This window comes from Polistes fuscatus, unplaced genomic scaffold (genome assembly GCF_010416935.1).
Source record: "Polistes fuscatus isolate 324 unplaced genomic scaffold, CU_Pfus_HIC Scaffold6, whole genome shotgun sequence".
Classification (NCBI taxonomy): Eukaryota; Metazoa; Arthropoda; class Insecta; order Hymenoptera; family Vespidae; genus Polistes; species Polistes fuscatus.
This window is the reverse complement of record NW_025113140.1, coordinates 8306171-8331807: the sequence shown is the minus strand read 5'-3', so window position 1 is coordinate 8331807 and position 25637 is coordinate 8306171. Positions and strand designations below refer to the sequence as shown.

The following is a 25637-nucleotide window of genomic DNA, read 5'->3' as shown; positions in this document are numbered from 1 at the left end:
TTTTTCTCTTATAGATTAAAAAGAGTATATTCTTAATGATTCTTTGGCAACTCGGTCTGTCGGCTGGTCGACTTTATATTTATATGTATATTTTTATTTATGTATATATGTATAATATTTATACGTAATGTGAATGGGCGATATATACAAAAATGGAACAGCATACACTTACAAGATGGACAAGATAAACGCAATCGATCCGAGCCGGCGACATGCAAAATCAGCAAAAACTCTTCTTGTTTATGCTAGCTTTTCTTTTTTTCACTGTCCTTAGCTAATGTAAGACGGGTTAGCTTTTTCATTTTGTCGACTCTTTTCGTACGTTTTCGTTCGTATTCATTCATTATATCATTTCGTTTAATTTCATTTAATTTAGTATAGTTTAGTTTAATTTAGTTTAATTTAGTTTAGTTTAGTTTAGTTTAGTTGTATTATCCTAGATTCACGTGGACATATTTACACGAATGTACGTTCGATGATCCCCCGAGGCTGATCTTGTATACTCGAGCGGTCAGCTTTCCCATTGTGCGAGGATCTTTCCAATCGGACAGCTCCTTCTGGTGTCATCTGAATGACACAACAAACAAATATAATAAATATTCTCTTAAACTTAACTGAATTCGTACGATCGAATCTTTAAATAACTATTCAATCGATAGAAGTATCTTGAAGAAAACGTAGAATACACGACACACTTCCATAGTCATAAAAATGGCCATCCGATCTTCTTTTTAATATCAATTTGAGGGGGTCTATATTGTCGAAGAATAGTATATCGTGCGTTTGATAATTTGACGCGGAGTGCACAAGGGAGGGGAGATAAATCGAAATAAAAAAAAGAGAAAACAGTGCGAAAGAGAGTGAGTGAAAGAGAGAGAGAGAGAGAGAGAGAGAGAGAAGTAAAATAATTAAGGAAGAGGTGCAGTGAGTGAATGTTGGAACGCGACGATAATACTTACGAGGGACGAAATACACTTCCGGTTATTGGGACGATACTGTCGATTACAGCGGTTCTGAACGACCTGAGGCGACGCTGCAACCGAAGATAGGCCGACATCATTGCGGTAATATTTTGCAGCTCGCCTCCATACCCTCAGGTGGCACGCGCATACTGCCGTTTGTGATGTAACCGTTTGCATCTACCGTCACCGAAACACCCGGTGGATGATTGTGATAGCTAACATTCCTTTGGCTAACCACAATGTTCTTCTCGGATATGCCATGATCGTTGCTACCATGAGCGGCCAGACAAGTCTCACTTCCACGATTGCTCGACGAAGATTCGATCGGATGGTCCACCCTTATGGGGATTGTGTAGTCTGACAGGTACTCGGTGCTCACCTCCACCGTCGCGTATTCTCGTATCATTGGTGGTGCTGACTTCATTGGATAATCCATTGCCATGTGCTGCATCGACGAAGCTGACCTAATCTCGTTCGGATCGTTACTACTCATCGTTGCCACGTGTCCGTTCGCCATCGCGTACAGGTCCGGTTCACCGCGTACTTTTGACGACAGCATTGTTTCCAAACATTGGTAGAGTAGTACGTAGTCCTCCTAATATTCAAATTATTTCTTTAGTAATGATTTCATTCGATATAAACACGAACTAGGATTTGTTTTATTTACCTTCGATCGAAATACACCTGGTCTCTTCATGTATAATAATTTGGCAAACATGTAAATATCTGCCGATTGTTCGAACTCAATTTGCTTGTTCAAAGTTGTCAGGAGAACGAAAAGAGCAGCTTCGACGCCACCGTACCTAATATACAAATGATTATGATAGTTTTCAAATGAACTGTTCAAGAGATTTTAATGAAATATTCGATCAGTCTAGTCACCTATCCATTACGACGATTGGACCATTTTGATAATCTCTATGAAAGTCTTGTATCACACTGACAAATACTTTGGGGTTATTATTGTGAGGCCATAAACCAACTTGATTGAGTGGTCCTTGAACGATTCTTGCACTTAATTCGTAATCGTCCTGTAAAGATCTAACGGCTACCTCGCGTAGAATGATTCCATTCACTGTTTCTTTAATACCACATAATCGTACTCGAAATGTTTCAGATTCCAAATCCTTTCCTTCCGTTGGCCAGAACTCAGGATATTCCTATATATAACAATTTTATTAAATATTGAAAAATGTATTATGTACTTGTAAATAATAATTATTAATCATGATGAATCTCATGTACCTCATCGCATTGAGTCAACATTACGATAGTTTGAGCATTGTGGTCCCACATCATTTGCCAAAACTCCATTATGGTGTTCTCCATTGGATGTTGAGTTATAATAAATTCACGATTTCTTTGGAACCCTATCAATGAATTTTAAATGAATGTTTTTTCAATATAAATATAGACAAATAGGAAAATTAAAAGTAAAATACAAAAAGTTTTTTTTACCAGAGAACCACGTTGCATTTATGTAATCACTTCCATCAACACCAGGCTTTGGAGTTAAATGTACACGAGCATTTTCGATAGGTACAATCTCCATATTACGATTTTTATGAATGTTAAATGATTTTGTCGCTGACACGAGATTAAAGTCCTTTGGTTTCCAGGACGTTACAAGCTATTTCAAAAAAAAAAAACATAATAATCAATAAGTTTAATAAGAAACAGTTACAATTAAAGAGATTTATCGGTAATTATCATGATAATTACTTTATATTGAGAATCTAAGTTATTCCAGGCGTCTGTCTTATTGTTGGACGGACATAGCATGTCTTGAATATGCTGCATCAAATTATTAGCTTCTATATTGGTCTCTCCACTTTCGATAGCTTCTTGCAAAGCATCATGAATGAAAATGTACTGTTCCTCGGTTTGAACTAAAAAGTTTCTCTGCGTTCTAATGTGTTTTAGAAATCCGAATACATTGATTTCGTTTTTGCTCTTTGCCTGTTTCAGCATTGCATCGATCACAATGTAGGTCCCAGTACGTCCAACACCAGCACTAATAATAATAATATTATTATTATTAAATAATCATATATAATCAGTATAATACAGACGAATGATCATTTTATGTAATTACCTGCAATGAACCACTATTGGACCAGCGTCAGGTGGATTAGCATTGGAAGATTTACGAATGAAACTGAGAACAGGTAGAGGATGATCAGGAACACCATGATCAGGCCAACCAGTATAATGATACTGCCATATCGTACGTTCTCCCATATTGGTCCCATTCTTCTTCTTCTTAATCTGCTTAAAATTTCATAACGTTCATCTCTTACTAAGTATCGGCATATTTTATTTAACCCAATAATAATAAATGATTATTTTTTAAGAATTATTATAAACATATACCTTGAGATGTCGAATTTGAAGAGTACGAATGGTATAAGTTGCCATGATGTCTTCCCTGACTAAAGTAACTTGAATGTAACCATAAGTTTCAGTGCCTTCTTTCGGCCAGTACATATCACATTTTCTCTGTAAATATAGAAAATAATTTTCATTTAACACGTTCGTCGATCAATTTTATTCAGTCATGTAATTAAACTATTGTGTGTCATCAAAATATCACGTGTTAAAAAGTAATCAAAAAATGATTACAATAAAATCAGAAAGTAACTTACACGACCACGCTCGACGAGATTAGTGATCATCACAACGATCGATACACGTTGTTCCCAAACCATTCGCCAGAAACCATCGAAGGTTGGTGGCAATGGTCCTTGAGTGCCAATGTAAGCTCGTGCACGTTGCCATCCATCGATATAATTCGCGTTGACGTAATCTTGTCCTTTTTTAGGTGGTCCTCCGCCGCACGATAATAATTGTACACGCGTGTGATCGTCTGAAAAATGTGGCCATAAATTTCGTGACATCTATCATTTCGCAAAATTTGATACTTATTGTTAAATATAATAAAATTAATATAAAATAAAATAAAATAAAAAGGTAAGACGTTATAGTATCGCAATAAGTGTCATTAAGATCGAACGTTATTGTTTGTTTCGACGTAGTTAAAACGAAGTTAATATCACGGAATGTGACTAATACACATAGGTAATTTTATCGTTACACGAAAACAAGTGGACAGTGTCCGGCTGGGTGGTGGAGGATCTGTGACCCAGTTGTCGAGAGACAGGTCACTCACATCAAAAGCAATGACGAGAACTGCTCGTTAATCCGATAATATTGTGAATGGTCGAAGCGAATTTACAGTATACTTCGAGTCACATCTACAAAGTGACTTACGAGAAATTAAATAACGAAACATCTGTATTGACTTTTTGAGAGAATAAAGACAAATTATATCATTCCGATAAATAAATGATACGAATAATTTAACTTTATATAATAAGAATCGTGCCATGATTTTACATTTTAGATGAAACACATTTCTATTTTTTTTCTTTTTTGTTCTCCTTTCATTTATATTTTCTCATTTAATAAATGTTAATGGAACTCGAGAATTGTTTCTTTTTTTTTGCCTGACTCACTCCGTATAAACGTTTATATACGTATAAATGTTTTTAAGCGCGACACTCGTCGAAACAAAAAATAAATTGCGTTCGTTCATAACGATATCATACTACTCCTCTTTCTACTCTTTTACTTCAAAGAAGGACAAACCACAAGTTCGGAATAATCTAGAAGGATAATCGCATCAAAAATTGTAAACAAAAGATAAAAAAAGAAAATAAAGAAATAGAGAATAAATATTTACATGCGAGTATGTTGAGATATCGATTCTTCGCTTTATTTTCAGCGAATTGCGAGTTCTCGACGGTGTAACCTCCACTCTCGGATTGTATAATTTCGTATTCTTTGCTAAAACCGATATCACCGTCGGCATGCAGCTTGGCGACATGTTGAACGAATTGTTGAACGCTTACGGCGGTCCTTTCGCCATCTTGTTCACTGTTTTCCCATTCTTGGAGAGTCGGCACGTTTCGTGGTGGATAATCCAGGTAATAATAGGCCGTGTGAAAGCATTTTCTGAAAATCGGTCTGTGGAAACGTATTTCGATGAATAATATCGTTCGAAAATTCAATCAACAAAAATATTCTTTTTAAAATCGTTAAATCAAATTATTAAGTATATATTTATTATATATATATATAAAAAAAAAAATAGAATAATTTATTACGATAAATATATCTCCTTGTTAAAGAGGATACCCTGAGAAAAAGAAAAGAAAAAAAAAAGTATCTACCTAATTCTCTTCTTTCCAATTTTTACTCATTGTAGGTCGGACAGGAAGAAGCAATTAAAGAATAAGACTACTAATTGTCTTTAACATACGTAATTGTTAAATTATTATCAAAATTATCTTAACTTTTTTTTTTATACAAATATATTTTTATACTTTCTTCTTTGTTTTTTTTTTTTTAAATATAATATTTACTCGTCGAATTAACGAATATAAAATAAAAAAAAATAAATAGAGATACGAGAAAGATATCTAAAAAGTCTCAGAGAGATACGTAACGTAAGTATAAAACATTATCAGTCGTTCTTTTTTTCTAAATCAATATCGATCGTTCAATAAATCGATTTATCTTCGAGGACACAATCTATCTCTCGAGGAGAATTTTTGATTCGTGATAGGTGAAAATAAATGTTTCTCGCTAAGAGAACTCAGGTTACGGCAAGGAAAGGTTAATGATCTTAACTCGCGTCCGGCGCGAGTTAGTACAACGCGTATCTGTGACATCTCGATTTTCGTGGGAAACAGACATCGCCGTTTATACGTTCTCCGATGAATCGCATAAGTCTCATCGACGTAATTTATACGATCGGAATGAAAGCTCGTGTCGCATACTTACGGCACGATGGATATACGTAACCGATATTACGACGTTACGTCACTTTTAAAATTAATAAAGAAAAAGAAAAAGAAAAAAAAAAGAAAAAAAAAGGAAAAAAAAATCAAGAGAACAATTGTAAAATTATAATTTTCTCTTTTCCACATTGTTTTCGATATACGCAATATAATAGGAAAGTGTATAAAAATGAATCTCGCTTAAAAATTCATATATCTAATCGACATAAATTAATCTATAATTTGTAATATTATAAAAATGACGGAGGAAAAGAAAAAAGAAAAGAAAAAAAACAAAAAAGAAGAAAAAATAAAACTTACAGATCAAGAATTTTCTTCATTTCGTATTGTAGTTTTTCCAAGGGTCCATTGCAAAGACACACGCGAACGAGTTATTAAATCTGATCACGTTTTAAATATAAGTCACATTTGTGGGAAAACACAAACAAACAAAAAAAAGAATAAAAGTCAAGAACGAAATGAAAGAGAACACGAAGAATTAAAAAGAGGGAAGACTTAGGGTGTCTGAAGATTTACATACGTCCCTGACCCGAAATTGATCCCTATTTTGAATGTAATCCTTGGGACATCATCCTTGATCATCGTCGTGTCTATATAATATATATTATATATATACATTTACATACGAACTCTCCCTTAATTTTATTGAAAAAAAACGCGATGAGTATAAATCGGCACAATTGGGAAGACGCTATACACGCGACGCTACTTTCATGTTTTCTTCTTTTGCCTTTTTTTTTTTTTTTTTTTTTTTTAATATAATCTGAAGTTTCTCATTAAAAGATATTACTCGCGCGAATACGAACGACGCGACACTTATTGACTGCACGAAGAAGAAGAAGAAACCTTAGTATATACACGTCGTTCTAGCTTTGGCCGTTATCACCAGCGATAAGAAGATAGGCTGAGCGTGAAAGACAACTTTATACAAAGAGACAGAGAAAGAAGGAAAGAGAGAGAGAGAGAAAGACTGGAAGGAAAAAAAAAGAAAAATAAAGAGAGAGAGAGAGAGAGAGACATTAAAAGTCAAAAAGTAAGGAATAGAAAAGTGAGACAGAAAAGATAAAATGACAGCTCTTAATGTTAATAACATTACGAAAATCGTTAACCGTCCTCTTCAACATTTTCCTTACACCGTAAAAAAACGATTAGTTCGTGTGTTGTGTATAATGAAAAAAACGGTGAATCGAGCCGACCACGACGAATGCTTCGAAGAGACTGAAAGAGAACGTTCCTCGCATATACACACGCGTACGAAATCACGCGCATGATCTTTCCCGACTCCCAACGTTTCTCGCAACACAGCAACATATATTAACGAATCTGATCGTTGAAGGCTACATTTCTCGTGTGATTTTTAGATTTACATTTTACTATACACGTATAATTAATATATATATACATGTGTGTGTGTATATTTGCGCAAAGTATTTTTGATATTCGAAATTTGTATTTCTTTTTCTATTCTTTTTTTTTAGGTTTAATTTTTCTACTTACTACTAAATCTCTCTTATCCAAAACTAAGATCTATCTTTCGAAAAAATATTGAAGAAATATATTTTTTTAGAAATGTAAAACAAGGTAGACCCAATGTGTATTAATACGAATATATGAATAATTATTATTAATATGTGTAAATATTATAGAAAATGATTCTCTTACTTCCAAAGAACGAAGGCTGTTATTGCTAACATGACGGCAAAGCAAGCACAAACCATGCCAGCTATCACACCAGCGCTGAGATCCTTGCTGCTACGACGTTTCAACGGTGGAATCTTATCGCAGTCGTGAGTAACCAAAACGTTTCGTGGTGTAGAACTTTCTCCTTGTATGATCAGATGATTATCAATGGTACTTTTCGTTGCTCCACGTACGATAAATTCGTAGACCGTGTTCATTGTTAGATTAGGTATAATCATCTGAAGAAACAAATATTTATTTTCAATTTTTTAGTATTTAACATTTATATATATACATAGAATTTATTTAAAAGTTCGTATTGTTTCATAGAAATTGAATTAAATTTTTCTTACGCCACTTTCAAGATGATTCTTATCGGCCGTTAATTCGATTACTTCGTAATTTTTATTAGTTTCCTGACGATAATTGATGTAATAATAATCGATGGAACTGCAAAAGTACGCTGGTCTCGCCCATTGGATGTAAACTGAATTGTACGATTGACAAGTCAAATTTAAAATTTGTGGCTCGCTTGGTCCAGCAATGTCAGTCCTACGAAATATATGTTCGGATGGTTCACCTTCGTGTTTCCACGTATAAGCTTTCACCCATATATCGTAGATGATGTAAGGCTCTGAAGTAGTGAATAGATAATGATATTTTGTTATTATTAATTTCAATCATTCGTATCTTTATCGACTAGTATATTTAATACTTTTCTGAAGATTAGTATTAATACACCGAGATAACACGTATCACACCTCTTATCGTGTCTATTCTAGTATTAACATTCGTTTATTATTTTTTGTATTTTCTTATCTCTATATTTCTCTTATTAACGAATGATCCATAAATTAAATTTAACGATACTCACTTAAATCTTTTAATACGAACTCGACGTTGGGCCCACTGTTGTCGTACATCTTGTGCATTTGAACATCGGTGTAATTGGAATGCATATAATAAACACGGTAGCCGGCTATGACGCCGTTGGCACATTCTGGCTCGGACCATGACAGCTCTATGGTTGTCGACGTTATTCCACGCGACGTGAGATTCTGGGGTTTCGTTGGCACTGAAACAAAATTTACAAGAAAATTATAGCGTGACGCGAGTTGGACACAGATGACCAAATAAATTTCACTTTAGTTGATGTACGATGTGTTATTTTAAACGTCATCGAACTTGTATTCCTTAGTTACAAATTATTCTCACTTTTTAGTATTCTCGTAAAAAAGAATGAAACGCGGGAAAAATAAAAAGAAAGAATACGAAATATTTCGCTGAGTATTTTCCGGCAACTCTCCTATCCTTCTACTTCTACTTTTACCTCTACTTCTACTACTTCTACTTCTTCTCGCCGTTTTCTAAGGTGGTCTTCCAATCTTCCACATACAAAAGCAAGTGCGAAGTTCCGACGACCGAAGACTGAATAATTAATAACGGCCTCGAGTGTCTTCTCAGACCCCTCGCTCTGACAAGCAACTAGACGCTATTCATTTTGGGTACATGGAACCAGGAGTGAGAAACCTTTAAGACTGGGAATACATTTTCTTCGTGCGGAAAAAAGCTTTCCGCGTTATTTATCGGTTTTAAGATTACCTACCACCACAAGAGAAAAAGAAAGAGAACAAAATTGTCGGTAGGTAGGTAGGTACGTATGGTAGGTAAATTAAATGGAAAAATAATATGCATTCGTACATATTCTTAATTGTTTTTGAGAAACCTTTCTTCTTAATTAACATTATTTCAACAAAATATTATATCTCGTTTTCAAAGGACATATTTTTATTGAAGAATTACTCCATCAACAATACGCATCGTATATTTTCTTAGTTACTTTTAGAAAAATACCTTTCTTCGTAATTAAACCCCAATGTTTCGATAAAAATACTTTTTTTTTTAAGGAAACATTTTCTTTTGTTCTTTTTTTTAAATTATTCCATACAATGTATCTTACATTTCTAAAAGACAAAAAAAAACGATGATGACAAATTCGACAAAATCGATATTTCGAGTAAGGATCGGCACCTTCGGTGCTTCGGCGTAATGTGATCTTTCTCGCGAACGAAAAGAAAGAAGAAAAAAGAAAAGGGATAAAAAAAGAGAGGGATAAAGAAAATAAATGTTCAAGGTTGATAGCCGATGCCATTAAATTAATTAACTGTGCAAATTGATTCGAGCTCCCGCAAATGCTCGCTATATAATACCTAACCGAATATTAAAAATGAACACACTTATTTGCTTAAATAAACTCGCGCGTACATTTTTTAACATTGTTTTTGCTATACGCATTTGTTATTTCCATTTGGTTGCTCGAGCGGGTCGAATGAGACTAATATCGAAGAAAATAAAAAACACATAAGCTAACCGAGGGAAAAGAAAGAAAGAAAGAAAGAAAGAAAGAAGATGACGTATCGATTTACTTCAATTATAGGTACGAGTAGTGCTTCGTCTCGGTTTTCCCTGTTCTACGAGTATCACGTCGATTCCGTCGACTCGTTTTATTCGAACACGGGACATTAAAGAACGCGTTTATTGTCATTGAAGATAATCGTCGATGATTGACATCAAAGATTTCGTCTATTTTTATTACAATTATTTATTAATACTTGCAAGATTGCAAACAATTAATTGCAGATAGATATAAGAGAGTTATTTCTAATTGTTATATTTATATTTAAATTATATTGCAAAATTAAGTAAATCGCATATTAAAAATATAAATAATTATTTCAAATCAATATTTATATTAAATAATTTTGTTGAAAGTAAAACTTTACTGACATAATGTAAATCAAGGAACACGAACGAATGCGTTTATTATCATTGCAGATAATCGCCGATAATTGACATCAAAGATTCAAATATATTATCATTATAATTACTTATTAATACCTGCAACATTGCAAACAATTAATTGCAGATAGATATAAAAGTTATTTCTAATTAAAAATGAAAAATATTAAGTAAATCACATAATACAGATCTAAATAATTATTTCAAATTAATAATAATAATAATAATATAATTTTATCTAAAATATATATATATAAAATTTTATTGACAAATGTAAGTCATGTGAAACAAAAAACAAAAACAAAAATAAAAACAAACAAACAAAGATAAGAACCGAGCGAGAAGTTTTAAGATAAACGTTGCCTATTTTTACTCGTCATTTTTACCTCTTTCTCTCACAAAATGTCAATGAAACAGTTTCCATTCTCATCTCTCTCTCTCTCTCTCTTTCTCACAATCAGTTAATAATACAGAAGTAGGCAAAGTATTATGCTCGGATTCGCTCGTCCGAACGAAGAAACGAAGAAACGGAGAAGCCAAAGGAACACAACTCGCAAACTCAACGATCGGGCATAACCTTTGCGAGCTGCAACCGGATGATGTCATGCTGAGTCTCCGCACGCACTACGGGTAGGGAACGGGGTGGGGAGGTGACGGGGGGGACGGGATCCGTACTCGTATTACGGACGAGGTGAAAAATGAATATGATTACGGATGGCGAGGCATAGTCAAGGTCAATAGTCCTGTTGCAACTCATCGTACGTTGCATATACGTACATACATCTCATCAAACACGGACTTGAAAGAATGTTTGTTCTTTTTGTTTCTTTTCTTTTCTAGTTGTCTTTTCTCGTTTCTCAAATGACGTCATGTTGAAGATCAAGAGAGATAATAAATTCAACCAACAACAATAATAATAATAATAAAAAGTACAATAATTTAAATGGAAATTGGCGAAGTATCGGTGCCTTGATCGGTAATACGCTATTTTAGTGCGCGTTATTCGTTTTCGTGTTATTCATTTCATTAGGCTTTTCATTAGATTGATTTGGTTAAGTGACATCGAGGATTCCCTTTTCGCGATTGCATTTAATTCGATGCAACTAACCGATCTATCGTAGTTATTGTGATTCGATTCGAATTTGACTTTCGCTTGATGCGAAGATTGAGTCAACGTTTGACAGATTCTCTCAATCGGCACGCCGAATTTTTCTACTCGTTGATTTCCTGTGGTGAGTGTGTCAATGCACTCTTTCCGGGACGCCTTATGATCGCTTTGTTGTTTTCCTATGGTGACGGTTTCACACTTCCAGGATAAATCTCTCTGCTGGTAGGTTTGGAAACTTCCGCGTTCTCTTTCTCGTCTGCTTGAAGTGGACTGTGTATTTGCTGGTTGAAATTGGATAGGATAGGACTGATCCGGCTCGAAGGACCAAAAATATGGCGAGGTAATACGCTATTTTATTTATCGTGAAAGTGCCGATGTGATATATGATTTCGATAGTTGATGCTGACTTCTCGTTGCTTCGTGATGTGTCGTTGTGATGCTTGTGTAATCTCTCGGTATTCTGCAGCGTCGTCCGGAGTCGATGCGTTTTCTTCTTCTCGATGCTCTGCTTAAATATGCTCGCTGGATGTGTTCTTTCGATATGATGATCTTATTGAATATGCTGTGGATATGGAGATAAAGCACGAAAGAAACCTACGAGGAATAAAGAAAATCGTCCGTCTCGGTGGTTTACTTATAGTCCAATCAAAAAGAGCCAAAATGCCTTAATTTTTGGCAAATAATTAATGGGGCAAATTTGATATAAGGGTAATTTGACGACGCTGAATCAAATGGTGCTAATTTTATTGCAATCTGATTCCGGCGTCTTAAAAGAAAGGGTAAAAAATAGCCTTATCTCAGAATCTAGGCATTTAATCGAATTAGTAAGTAAACACCGCTTTAACCCTTTGCACTCGAGGCCTTTGCGCGAACCAGCAACTCGAGACGATTTCGGCTAAATTAAGTAGACTTTTTACAGGTACTTTAAAAACATTTATAAACAAACAAGCGTACAGAAATAATAAAATATCATCGGTTTATTCATTTATATGTCGAAGAAAACAAACTTTGATGAATACTACACTCCGTAATTAGTTTTGATTGAGTTGACACTTGAAACCGGCCGGGCGCCGTATCGGCGCCGCTCGAGTGCGAAGGGTTAAATTTATGGCCCTTAAAAATAAGTATTCGAATACGTTATTCGTAATTTAAATAATATCTTCCTTAATACAGTTGCGTAACGACGCAACAGAAATAGATAGATGGTTGGATGGATGGATGGATGGATGGATGGATGGATGCGCTTTGAAGATTATTGAAATATTTTCCAAGATAGAAAAAAAAAAAGAAAAAAAGAAAAAGTTAGATATGTGTTCTTATAAAGACTCGATGATCACTTATAAATTTATGAAAAGAACAAAAAGGAAAAAAAAAAGAAGAAAAAAAAAAAAAAAAAAAAAAAAAGAGAGAAAAAAATTGTTGAAGTGTTTGATCTATTAGAAGCAACAGGCTCGTTGAATTCTCGATTCGTAGGAAGAGCCATTAAAGACCATATATATGAGACTATATAATCGAGGTTACTATGTTCCTCGTGTGTTCGTTACACTCGAACGAGCATGGAATATTTGATCCAATCGAATTATGCAAAACGAATTAGTTCCTCCTTGGTTGTTTTTCTCATCGATTAAGATATATCTTAGAAAGTTTCTTATCCAATTCGGTGAAAGTTAGAATAATTTTCCGTTATATTCGTATAATTTCTATCATGTCAGATCAAGGAGTCTGTGTCCTCCCGTAAAGGAAAAATCACGAGAACGCGTCGAGATATTTTCTAGAAGATCGTTTTTCTGTCGTTTGACATCCTTACTACACGACCGGCTTACTAACCTCTCTCTCTCTCTCTCTCTCTCTCTCTCTTCTTTCTGTGTGTGTCTTTGCTTAGCGGTTCTGGATCGGGTGCATAAAGTCTCGCGAGAGAAAGCTTCGTGAAAGAAATCATCGTGGTTGTCTTCGGGAGAAAAGAATGAGATTAAAAAAAAAGAAAAGAATAGCTTACCCCATTATTCCCGACTACGGTGAATGCAACTAAATTGATGAATAATTATTCGTATAAGAGAGAGAGAGAGGATAGAAGATTTAAAACAAAAGAAAATAGGATAGAAAAGATAAATAGCTTATCAATCCTTTTTGAAAAATGTATATCTCATAGAATAATAATTAAAATATCAAAATAATTAATGGGTTTACATAGATACACGGATATATTATATTATCTAAGAATCTAATAGAAAATAAGAACAAAATTGGAACGCGAAAGTATACTTTGAGTGTGAGATAGTTGAAGTTGGAAAAATAAGTTGTTGGAGAAACTAACTAGTCCAGTCAACTCGGGCCATCTCCTTCGAATCTCAGCAGACTTGGTGGAAACTTGATATAAGGGTAAATAGACGACGCTGAATCGAATGGTGCTAATTTTTTTGAGGTGGAAAGTGCCGTTTTTGAGAAAAAGGGTAAAAAAGGGTCAAAAATAACTTTATCTTAGAATCTAGGCATTTAATCGAAAAAAGTTTCAAACAAAAGTTGTAGAAAATTGAAAAATACTAAAAAAATGTTCTATGAGTTATCTTCGTATTTTCAAAAATAAGCGCATAGAATTGGATTGAAGATGGGAAAAAAATTGTAAGAGTGGGAGAAAGCAAGCTTATCCCTCCGTCGCGTTTTACACGCGAGCGAGCTAGTGTGCGTGCGAGCGTCCGTGTGCACTAATACACAAACGAAGGATCTTCGGCAATCTTCGGGACTCTCGGTCTTGAATGCAAGTGAGAGTGAGAGAAGAAACCGATATTTCCCTTTTCTATTTGTTTAGGCGATAACGAGTATTATCGTCCTTGGGAGCGTTCTAATATTTCTCTTTTTATATATTTTCTTTCGGTAGCAAGAATTTTACGTCTTGGCCATCGAGCGTCGTGCGTTTTGTATACGAGTGCGAGTGAGAAAGAAAACCGATATTTCTCTCTTTCTATTTTTTCTTTCGGTAGCGAGAATTTTTCGTTTTGGCCATCGTGCGTCGAACGTTCTATATATCTATATATATCGGCGTATAAGCGCGGCACTTTTAAATCGAATCTTGATGCTTATGGCACGCCATTTCTTTATTTATTGTCAAAAATAATGAACCTTGAGTAAAAAAAAAATAATTCATTTTAACAGAAACTATTATTATTTAGTTGAGAGTAAAAATAATGAATTAATTTTGTGTCTCGCCATAAAATTAATTAGAATAATTAATTGATATAAATTCTTTGCCTCACAAAAATTAAATTGTATATTTTTGTAAAATATAATGAAAATAGTAGTGTAAATAGTAAAAAATGTTTGTATTTCTGAAATTGTAAAGAAATTAAATAGGTTTATTTTTCGCGGTGTCCTAGGTGATTTCTTATTAAAATGAAAATTATGTTTTACTCAATGATGATTCGAACATTTAACGAAAATAAGAAGAGACAGTGTTTTTATGAAACACAAAATCTAATTTTTTATTTAAATTGCTACGAAAGGGTATTCGATTTCTTCATAGTCTTCCTGCTCATTTTCATCATATTGATTAAAATCAGAATCCTCGAGGTCCAGTTGTTCGACAATATCGAGGAATTCATTTCTTGCCATATCTTCGACATCCTCGTCTCTTTCTTCTACTCGAATCTCAGCTGAATTCTCGACTGTGCTAGTGGAAAAGTTGGAGCAGGATTGTTCTCCACAATATTTACAAAATTGGGTGCAAAGTAGCCCACTTTTTCGGCAGCTGCACCGCAAAGATTTGCAGTCTCCCGTGCACGCACATTGTACCTAGACATATACATGTAGTAAACATTTAAGGAAAATGATTAAGAATTTGCATGCGCATAGAATGTATATGATTTTTTGTATAGTTCATTTCAAATTCGCGAAACATTAATCGAACGGTAAAGACTTTAAAAATTCGTGAATTTTTGGAATAATCATTGAGTCGTGCAAATTTTTGCAAAATTCCAAATATTTTACTAATTGTTGTTTTCTTCTTCGATTCAAGTTTAACAAAAGTAACGTTGGCGTTCAATTTACAAGATAAAATATTAGGAAATATTAGTAAAATATTTGGAATTTTGCAAAAATTTGCACGACTCAATGATTATTCCAAAAATTCACGAATTTTTAAAGTCTTTACCGTTCGATTAATGTTTCGCGAATTTGAAATGAACTATACAAAAAATCATATACATTCTATGCGCATGCAAATTCTTAATCATTTTCCTTAAATGTTTACTACATGTATATGTCTAGGTACAATGTGCGTGCACGGGAGACTGCAAATCTTTGCGGTGCAGCTGCCGAAAAAGTGGGCTACTTTGCACCCAATTTTGTAAATATTGTGGAGAACAATCCTGCTCCAACTTTTCCACTAGCACAGTCGAGAATTCAGCTGAGATTCGAGTAGAAGAAAGAGACGAGGATGTCGAAGATATGGCAAGAAATGAATTCCTCGATATTGTCGAACAACTGGACCTCGAGGATTCTGATTTTAATCAATATGATGAAAATGAGCAGGAAGACTATGAAGAAATCGAATACCCTTTCGTAGCAATTTAAATAAAAAATTAGATTTTGTGTTTCATAAAAACACTGTCTCTTCTTATTTTCGTTAAATGTTCGAATCATCATTGAGTAAAACATAATTTTCATTTTAATAAGAAATCACCTAGGACACCGCGAAAAATAAACCTATTTAATTTCTTTACAATTTCAGAAATACAAACATTTTTTACTATTTACACTACTATTTTCATTATATTTTACAAAAATATACAATTTAATTTTTGTGAGGCAAAGAATTTATATCAATTAATTATTCTAATTAATTTTATGGCGAGACACAAAATTAATTCATTATTTTTACTCTCAACTAAATAATAATAGTTTCTGTTAAAATGAATTATTTTTTTTTTACTCAAGGTTCATTATTTTTGACAATAAATAAAGAAATGGCGTGCCATAAGCATCAAGATTCGATTTAAAAGTGCCGCGCTTATACGCCGATATATATAGATATATAGAACGTTCGACGCACGATGGCCAAAACGAAAAATTCTCGCTACCGAAAGAAAAAATAGAAAGAGAGAAATATCGGTTTTCTTTCTCACTCGCACTCGTATACAAAACGCACGACGCTCGATGGCCAAGACGTAAAATTCTTGCTACCGAAAGAAAATATATAAAAAGAGAAATATTAGAACGCTCCCAAGGACGATAATACTCGTTATCGCCTAAACAAATAGAAAAGGGAAATATCGGTTTCTTCTCTCACTCTCACTTGCATTCAAGACCGAGAGTCCCGAAGATTGCCGAAGATCCTTCGTTTGTGTATTAGTGCACACGGACGCTCGCACGCACACTAGCTCGCTCGCGTGTAAAACGCGACGGAGGGATAAGCTTGCTTTCTCCCACTCTTACAATTTTTTTCCCATCTTCAATCCAATTCTATGCGCTTATTTTTGAAAATACGAAGATAACTCATAGAACATTTTTTTAGTATTTTTCAATTTTCTACAACTTTTGTTTGAAACTTTTTTCGATTAAATGCCTAGATTCTAAGATAAAGTTATTTTTGACCCTTTTTTACCCTTTTTCTCAAAAACGGCACTTTCCACCTCAAAAAAATTAGCACCATTCGATTCAGCGTCGTCTATTTACCCTTATATCAAGTTTCCACCAAGTCTGCTGAGATTCGAAGGAGATGGCCCGAGTTGACTGGACTAAACACAAGAGTTGTCTAGATAAATAGGTAGAAAATGATGTTCTTTGTTACTTCTTCTCTATTTCTACTCGTGTAAAATTGTCGAAGGCTAGAAGCTTTCGTTTAATCAGTCGAAGTAATCGCGATAACGCGAGCGAACGAGTAAGAGAGAGAGAGAGAGAGAGAAGAACGGTGTGCGAGATGCACGGTAAGGTATATTAGACAGAGATAAAGCTACTGGTTCGTCTCGTTCCGTACTAATCATTCCTTCCAAATGACCGTGTTCATGGGAAAACTGACCTGGTAAAAGGGAGAGATGTTATCGCTGTACTGAGCCGTCACGGAATGGTTTTTAAACGAGCCAAGGTAAAAGATAAAGATAAAGAAAGAGAGAGAAAGAGAGAGAGAAGAAAAGATGCATTTTACGAACTGGCCTGGAATGTCAAAATGGGTAGTGAAAGACCCTCGAGAAACGTATTATTGTTTTCCGTTTTTAACATTTAATCGTACTCTTAGTGTTAATGTATATGTACGCTGTATATATGTATATATATATGTGTGTGTGTGTTACTAGTGGTTGAAGCAAGTTGAAGTGCTTCGAAGTAGGCGAAAGAGCCTTTATTTGGATCGGCTTGCAGTGAGTAACGGTTTGCGAGTGAAAGGAACAGTTGATAAGAAATGGCCGAGGTGTATGTACCTGCTTCTCGATCTGTAAAGGGAGTAAGAGAGAAAAAGAGAAAGAGGGAGAGTAAAAGAGGGTATTATGTTCTCAACGCAACTATAATCGAACTACATACCGATCGTTACTTTTTTTTTTTCTTATTTTACATCCTATTTTACGAATTCCTACGAATTCGCGATGACAGATTGCTTTGAATAGAGAATATGAAATGTTTTAATACGAAATTATTGTTATCCTTGAATGATTATCCTTCGTTTTGGAAACCTAATTACATACATGTATGTTGTATGCGTATCGTTGACTATCCTTGCTCGATACGATTACCAAGGTTAACTTTTTAAAACTCATGGGAATCTACCGATAGAGTAATCGACCTTCAAACTAGATCGTAAAAGTAGAATTCTTACGAATTTCTTGTCAAACGATAACGTGATTCGAATGTTTAGAGCAAAGGTTGCTTTTAGATCTAACCTGTGTTTAAATATTAGATAACATATCACTGTACATTGGTATTCACTATGTTTTATCAATAGTACCTAAAGTATTTTTGGACTATTTCAAATGTATTTTATAAAAATGAAAATAAGAGATAAAGAGAGAAAATACGAAACTACGTCTTCGAAAGAAAAAAAAAAAAAAAAACAGACGAGATCCTTGTTAGTAAAGAAAAAACGTTGAGAAAAATACAAGATAAACGAGATACCTTTTGGTATCATTAGACCGCCACAAACAAAACTAACAAGCTGCATTTTCTTCTATCGCAAAGGGACAATGGAAAATATATATAGTATATAGAACGTTGGGTGAATTACGTGAAGAGAAAACGGTATATAAGAGACTTTCGTCATTATAAAAGATTTTTAATATTAATTAAATATTTATGAGACTTTACGTAAGATGAAACGCGTAACGTGTATTTGTTATAAAAAAAAAAAAAAGAATAGAAAGAATATAACAAAAATTAAAAAAAAATATATATACATATACATATATAAAAGATAAAATAGTAATGATAAAGGAGAAGAGAAGAAAAAGAACAAAAAGTAGAAGAAGAAACGAAAGAGATGAAAAAAGAGAGAGAGAGACACGAAGTGCACCTACGCGTCACTCGTTAGTTCGCTTGCGCACTCTCCGTATCGATTTTACGTATAACGTGGCTTCGACACATACATACATACCATACATACATGCACATATCATATACATATACGCAACACATAAAAAGAAAAAAAAAATATATATATATATATGTATGTAGAGAAATGTAATATGCGTCGCAACTCGTTCCTCGAAATCAAGACGGAACGGGAAATGAGTTAAGCGTCGATTACAAGACTAGTAAATCTTGCGACATGCTTGTGAGTCCAAGCTTGCCTCCTCCGTTTCTGTATACATGTATACTAATAAATATACACGTATAGGTAACATTTAAAATAAAACTAACGTAAGAAGAAGAAGAAAAAGAAAAAGAAAGAAAAAAAAAAAACGTTAAATGTGTAAGAGGAAACACGCCTGTTATATTATAATCACATAATGAGATACTTTCTAGATTTCCTGCTCTAAGATTTACAATTAACGTTAGAAAAGTATCGGTTATAATAGCTTGATTTCGATTAGCAGAAGAAAAAAAAACCATTAGCAGGAAGATTGTCTCCCACGTATTATGTTTTTTAAATGATCATCGCATGTTTATATAAATTGCAATTAATCGTTCGATTTTTCACACACGATTAACACAAACGTTATTGCGCTGTTCGGGCTTTTTCGACCGTGTTCTTTTAAAAGCCTCTGGAACTCAAACGGTTAAACATATCTTATATTGGTTAGATAAGAGGTAGGGGGTAGGGGGTAGGAGGAGAGTTAAGCAACACTGAACAAAACGTATTACTGTCACGTAGTAATATAAAACTATTGATCACAAAACACCCGGTATATTATTTTCCACGTAAAGGTGCGATCGATCAATCGGTAGTTACCAATGCTAGACGAATAACAGACGAGAAAATGACCTTTATAGATGAAACTCACGTTCGATTAACATCGTTCTGTAGTTTCCAAGTTATGTTATACCCACGCAATACACACACACGCACGCACGCACACGCACACACAAACACACGTAATATACACATATTCAGATTTTACCTTTAAAAAGGTCGGTCTTGTTCTCCGTCGAAGGGGAAGAAGAAGATCCGGGAACGATGCAAGTAGTCGTTTGCTCGTACGTCGTAGTAGTCGCAGTAGACGTAGTTGTTTCTAAAGAGGTTTGTGGGTCCTCCGTTTGAGCAAGGACATGCGAAAAACGATGCGATAATAATCCTGCCCCGAGGAGGATCCTTAGCGTTAAAATCGTTGTGGTCGTAAAGCAGCTGTTTCGAGTGTCGTTTTGACTACCCATTTTTCCTTCGTTTAAGAAGGAAAGGTGAAGAAGTAGAAGAAGGAGGAGGAGAAGAGGAAGTCTTGCTCGAGAATGGGCTATTTAATGAATTCCACCATTTTCCTTCCTCCCCTCACCATTTTCATCCTCTTCTTAAGCATCCACATTGTATCCACAACGAATTTAATTTAATTTTGTTGTTTTTTTTTATAGAAACCTCCTCTTCTTAATTTTGTTTCTTTATCTTCTTTTTTGTTTTTCCTCTTCACGTTCGATATATTTGTTTATGTTCGCGGTGTGTACATACATATATATATATATATATATATTTCTTATGATCACGTGTCTCTATCGTCCGACTATTCCACGCTCGGAGTCACTCGTTAAAGTGCATAATGATGTGCACTCTATACTTCCCCCTCTTTGTTACTGCTGAGAGAAAGTTTGCGTCGCCTCATTGTCACTGCTAGGATAACGACAAAACGTCAGAAGGTGTAAAACGATGATTTATACATTTTCTTTTTTATTGCCAAAAAATTAAATAAAAGAAATTAAGATATAAATGGATAAAGAGAGAGAGAGAGAGAGAGATAGAGAGAGAGAGTCAGATAGACGGACAGAAAGGGAACAAAACATTCAGAGTCACAGACTTTCGCATTATGCTAAAAACGAAATTTCTAACTTCCTAACAAGTCTCGATGGACGGATGAGATCGTCGGATTACGTTCGTTCGTTCTTTTCGATGCAAAAAAGACAACGGGTTTCCCCACATCCTCGAGACTCCTAAAAGCTTCTCGATTCTCACGACGGCTCGGCGTGTGCGCTGGTACGTGCAAAAAAAAGTAGCGTAAAAGAAAAAGAAAGAAAGAAATATATATATATAAGAACAAAGGGAAACGAGGGAAGTAAAGAAATGCTTGTATTTATGTGTATGTGTACAAAAGAGAGAGAAAGAGAGAGAATATTATAGACAAGGAGTGAGTAAAAACGAGCTGGAGTACGGTAAGCGTGTTGGATGTAATTGCGACGAGTGCCTCGATTAGTCGGAATTATGCTCTCGATTGTCTCTCATCGAGGATATACACCAAACAAGAAGAGGAAGGGAGAGAAACTATAGCGACGTCAGGTTCAACGTGACAGCACTGGCAACAATTATTCGGCCCCTCTGCAACGCTTTAAAGCTGCTTGCTTCCCCCTCGTATTTTTAGTACATCAAAACCGGCAGCAAGAGAGAAAGAGAGAGAGAGAGAGAGAAAAAAAAAAGGAAAAAAAGAGAGAAAAAGGATGAGCGTACGAGAACGCCATGAACAAAGCGTTATTCGTTGCTATCATCATTGAAGAGTATGGCGAAGAGGTGAGGAGGGGTCTCCGCCATGATTGTAAGCTTTGAATTAAGCTTTCACGCTTCTTCTCTATATACGCCAGTTAGGAATATATCAATCTAAATTCTAATTTTTTAGAAATATTTCATTTGTTATGAACGTATATACAAGAATACAATATTCTAACTCCGATTATTTATGTGTAATCTTCGCTTCCTATCTCTCTCTTTCTCAATAAAAGAGCTTTATTGAGTAGTGCAATAAAAAGAAATCAATCGACAGGAAGAAGGAAAGAGGAAAAATAGTAGCACTGGACGCTTTGGCAAAAGGGATTTATTCGGGTTCGATTTATCGGTTTAATTGAATGTTTCCGACGAAAGGATACGAGAGAAAGAGAGAGGGGAAGAAGGGAAGAATTCGATACTATAATATTAATTTACGGTATACTGATTTTAATAGTCTCGTTTGATCGTCCATCTGTCTGTTTGTCAGTATATTTGTCTGTATATTCAAGATAATATAGAAAGAAAGAGAGAGAAACAATAAATGACAAAGAGGGAGAGAGAGAGAGACAGTTAAACATAACGAGATAACAGCATTATTCGTCTACGAGGAAGAAAAATAGTAAAGAAATCAAAGGCGTGGAACGGTACCGAAAGCGTGCATTAAAATGCAAAAGAGGGCAGCATCGTTCGGATGTGGAAACTTGAATCTCTGCGAACGGAGCAATGGCTCCTCCTCCCCTTCCTACACCTCCTCCTCTTCCTCCTCTTTCACTTCTTCTTCTTCTCTTCATCGACGAAGGTCGAACGCGAGAGGAATCGTACCAACAAATACTATTTCTTTTCTTCTTATTATTCTTCTACTATATTTTTTGTTTGTACCATTTTTAAAGAAAGACAAACAATTGTAGAAGAGCAAATTTCGTCGTAGGAAAAATGAAAATAAATCATCGACGCTCTGACCTATACCACGCGAGACTTTTACTCCTTCTTTTAAAAAAAGAAAAAACAAAAACAAAAAAATAGAGAAAGAAGGACATAGAAAATGTTTGTAGAAAAGAAAAAAAGGAAAGGGGGAAAAAAACAAAGGAAAGATAAAAGATCCGTGCATCGAAAGGAAGATAGAGAAGAGAGACATCTAAAATCTAGTTTATCTAGTAGTGAAAATCCTGATGACTCAGCTCATAGCAAGAACGAGTGGACGAGTTACTCGCAACACTACTTACGCACGCCAGGCACACACACTATACACATATAACGTAGGACACCAATACCCGAATGAGCACACACACATACACACACACATACATACATACATACATACATACATACATACATACAAACACAGGGCTGTGTTGCTCTTCTCTACCCAGAAGAAGAGGATTTATGCATAGGTGTATGTATATACGTATAGAAATGCACATACACACGGATAGATCGACCGACACGACGACTACGACGACTAACGACGACGAGAGCTCGACCCTATCGACGTTTTCTTGCTAACTTCCGTTGAACGAAACTACACGAAACTCACAGCCAAAAAATAAACGATGTTATATTATTCATTTTAATTTGCCTTGACCGACGATCACGTTTTTAAACGATGACGAATTTTATCGTTAAAAATAATTTCTTTGTGAAATTCACAACCAAAAATGTAACGGGTGTAATTTGACGATTCAAAAAATTACCTATGAAAATATTAATTTATCATTCTAATTAATCACAGCTAATTTTCAATGACCTAATACACACAATTGAGATTTAATATATATGTCATATATCATTTAAAGAAAATTTTGGAAAAATTCTTGACAACACTCCTAGCACAGTCTATTCTTCCAAAGCACTCAAAAACTCAAGTATAGTTTTCTTTCTCTTTCAATATATCTTTCTTATTCTTCTTAAAAACTAAAACTAAAACGGATAAAAAAAACGGTCCAATGTACTCGAACGATCGATTTTACTATAGAATCGAATGAACCGATTAAACTATAATAAAAGAAGCTTAAGCTTGTATGGAAGAGGATAAATTGGTCGCCTACCCGATTCATCGACTGTTCCAACTTAACGATTCGGGCACGCTACGACCCCTCCTCGTGTATATGTATAGTACTATCGACCCTCGACCTCGAGCAACGTCCATCAAACGATTTGACTTCCTCGACTTTAGGACGATGGAATAACATACAGCATTCGAAGATGAAGAAGAAGAAGAAGAAGAATAAGGTAAACGAATTAGGAAAGAAAAAAGAATAGACAAGTTAAAAGGGTTCCGCCTTACAATGATTATATATATATATATATATACATACATACATACATACATACATACATACATACATACATATATATATATATATATCTTACAAACGTATTACTCACTCACGAAGCACGACGCACAAACTAGACGTGTCGGTCTCTAGGAGGACGTTACACATGGCGATATGACAGAGAGTTAGAAGATGGAAAAGGATAATAATAATAATAATAATAAAATAATAATAATAGTTGTACTAACGATAGTAATAATAAATATAATAATATTATAATAATAATATGATGAAGAATTATAATAACAATAAGTAGAAATAGATGTGATGACGAAGTAAACGAGAAATACGCTCGAGCTGAGAGCTCGCGCTCGCTCGGCGTTCACGAGCACACTGCTCCTCACTCATGCACGCATGCACGCAACGACGCGACGAGCAAGCACACACCTCTTAACTCCGTCCACGCTCTTACCCTTTCTCTCTCTCTCTCTTTTTTTCTCTTTAATATCAAGAGAATCACATCACCTATCTCACTCGTCGAACGAACAACACTATTCTTGCGTTTATATTTTGTCTTCTTTCCTATTCAACTATTTATTTATCTATCTATCTATGTATCTATTCATCTATCTCTCCTAATATCTATTTCCTACTTTTATCTTTTCTTTCTCTCTCTCTCTCTCTCTCTCTCTCCTTTTTTTTCTTTGACTTTTGGAAGGAGAGAAGAGCGGGCGTCGTCGTTTAGCGTCACGTTCGGCCACGAACAAACACCGCGGCGAGACTCTTCCTCGCGAACGAGCGAGGAGAACAACACGAGAGACAGAGTGAAAAATCGTGGAAAATCGATCGTGAAACTCGGAGGCGCGGCTGCAGTGCCGACCGAAACTACGTGCACACAGCTCGAACCCTCCTTTATCCCTACCCTTATTCTCTTATTCTCTCTCTCTCTCTCTCCTCTTTCGTGTCTCTATCTTTCTTTCTCTCCTTCTCTTCCTCTCTCTCTCTCTCTCTCTCTCTTCAAAATGATCCTTTGTTATATGATTTCTTACATTTACTTATTTATGTTTATTTCATTCTTTACGATGAATCACACTGAATGGAAAGAATTATTTAATTGATATCTTCGATTTTTCCAATGAATTAATGATTTTATTATCTTCCTATTTTTCATCTTAAAAGAACAGGGCACGTGACAATGTATGCACGTTCATGGCTATCCGAGCGTGCCTTCTCACGAGTACGAACGCCGACGTAGAACGACGAGTGCTCACCAAAGAGCCCGAAAGCAGCTGGAAACCTGCTGCCGATGACTCGACAGTAACGTACTTATACATTTTTAGTGCCAGGTGACTTTTTGTTGTTATTTTCCTTCGCCTTACTCGAAATGCAACTTTGTTTTTTTTTTCATTTTTTTTCTTCAAATATATACATAATACGATTCATTATTTTTTTTTCTGAAAATAACGAGGTAAAATCCATCCTTTGAAACATTGAAATCATCATGATAAAAAGTTACAAGAATTTCTTTCGAATTCTTTTTAGTCAGAAGTCATGCTTTTTCTTTGTTCCAAAAATACGAAGGACTGCCAGCTGTTCGTCCTGTTGGAATACGAAAGAAACCTTACTAGGGTCCGTTTAGGATCAAATTATCTCTTTCTTCGATCGCACCTTCGAGTAAAAGAAAATAATTCCTCGTTCCGCACGTTCCTAACTCTTCTTTCCGAATATCGTATGTATTGCCTCCAAGCGTGTTATAAGTAGGTGAATTTGCCAATAGTGAATTCAACCAATGACGGCTCTCCAGGGTACTTCGGAAAGAGGGGTGAGAAGTAGAAGTTACGCGAGGAAGTCCAGGAT

General features: G+C 35.0%; 1 protein-coding gene and 1 long non-coding RNA gene across 9 annotated transcripts in view; both read right to left on the bottom strand.

The window, feature by feature from the left end:
- The window catches only part of LOC122523146 (tyrosine-protein phosphatase 99A), a 323865-nt gene continuing 298228 nt past the window's right edge, over window positions 1-25637 (bottom strand). For 5 of the 8 annotated variants that reach the window (XM_043644762.1, XM_043644763.1, XM_043644764.1 and 2 more), the window contains 14 exons: window positions 8379-8579; window positions 7858-8138; window positions 7487-7743; window positions 4705-4988; window positions 3608-3828; window positions 3336-3461; window positions 3058-3233; window positions 2685-2976; window positions 2421-2592; window positions 2208-2332; window positions 1845-2122; window positions 1630-1765; window positions 960-1557; window positions 476-567 (listed from right to left, as the gene is read on the bottom strand). In XM_043644762.1, the coding sequence (XP_043500697.1) occupies window positions 1057-1557; window positions 1630-1765; window positions 1845-2122; window positions 2208-2332; window positions 2421-2592; window positions 2685-2976; window positions 3058-3233; window positions 3336-3461; window positions 3608-3828; window positions 4705-4988; window positions 7487-7743; window positions 7858-8138; window positions 8379-8579 (3050 nt within the window). In that variant the 3' untranslated portion in view covers window positions 476-567; window positions 960-1056. Of the gene's footprint in view, window positions 568-959; window positions 1558-1629; window positions 1766-1844; window positions 2123-2207; window positions 2333-2420; window positions 2593-2684; window positions 2977-3057; window positions 3234-3335; window positions 3462-3607; window positions 3829-4704; window positions 4989-7486; window positions 7744-7857; window positions 8139-8378; window positions 8580-19948; window positions 20436-25637 lie in introns of those variants that run through there. The other 3 variants (XM_043644769.1, XM_043644766.1, XM_043644765.1) reach the window with 3 other exon arrangements.
- LOC122523148 lies at window positions 20509-24018 on the bottom strand. Its single transcript, XR_006305258.1, has 2 exons — window positions 23893-24018; window positions 20509-20646 (listed from the first exon to the last, which is right to left on the bottom strand). It is a non-coding gene; the product is annotated as an uncharacterized LOC122523148 (long non-coding RNA).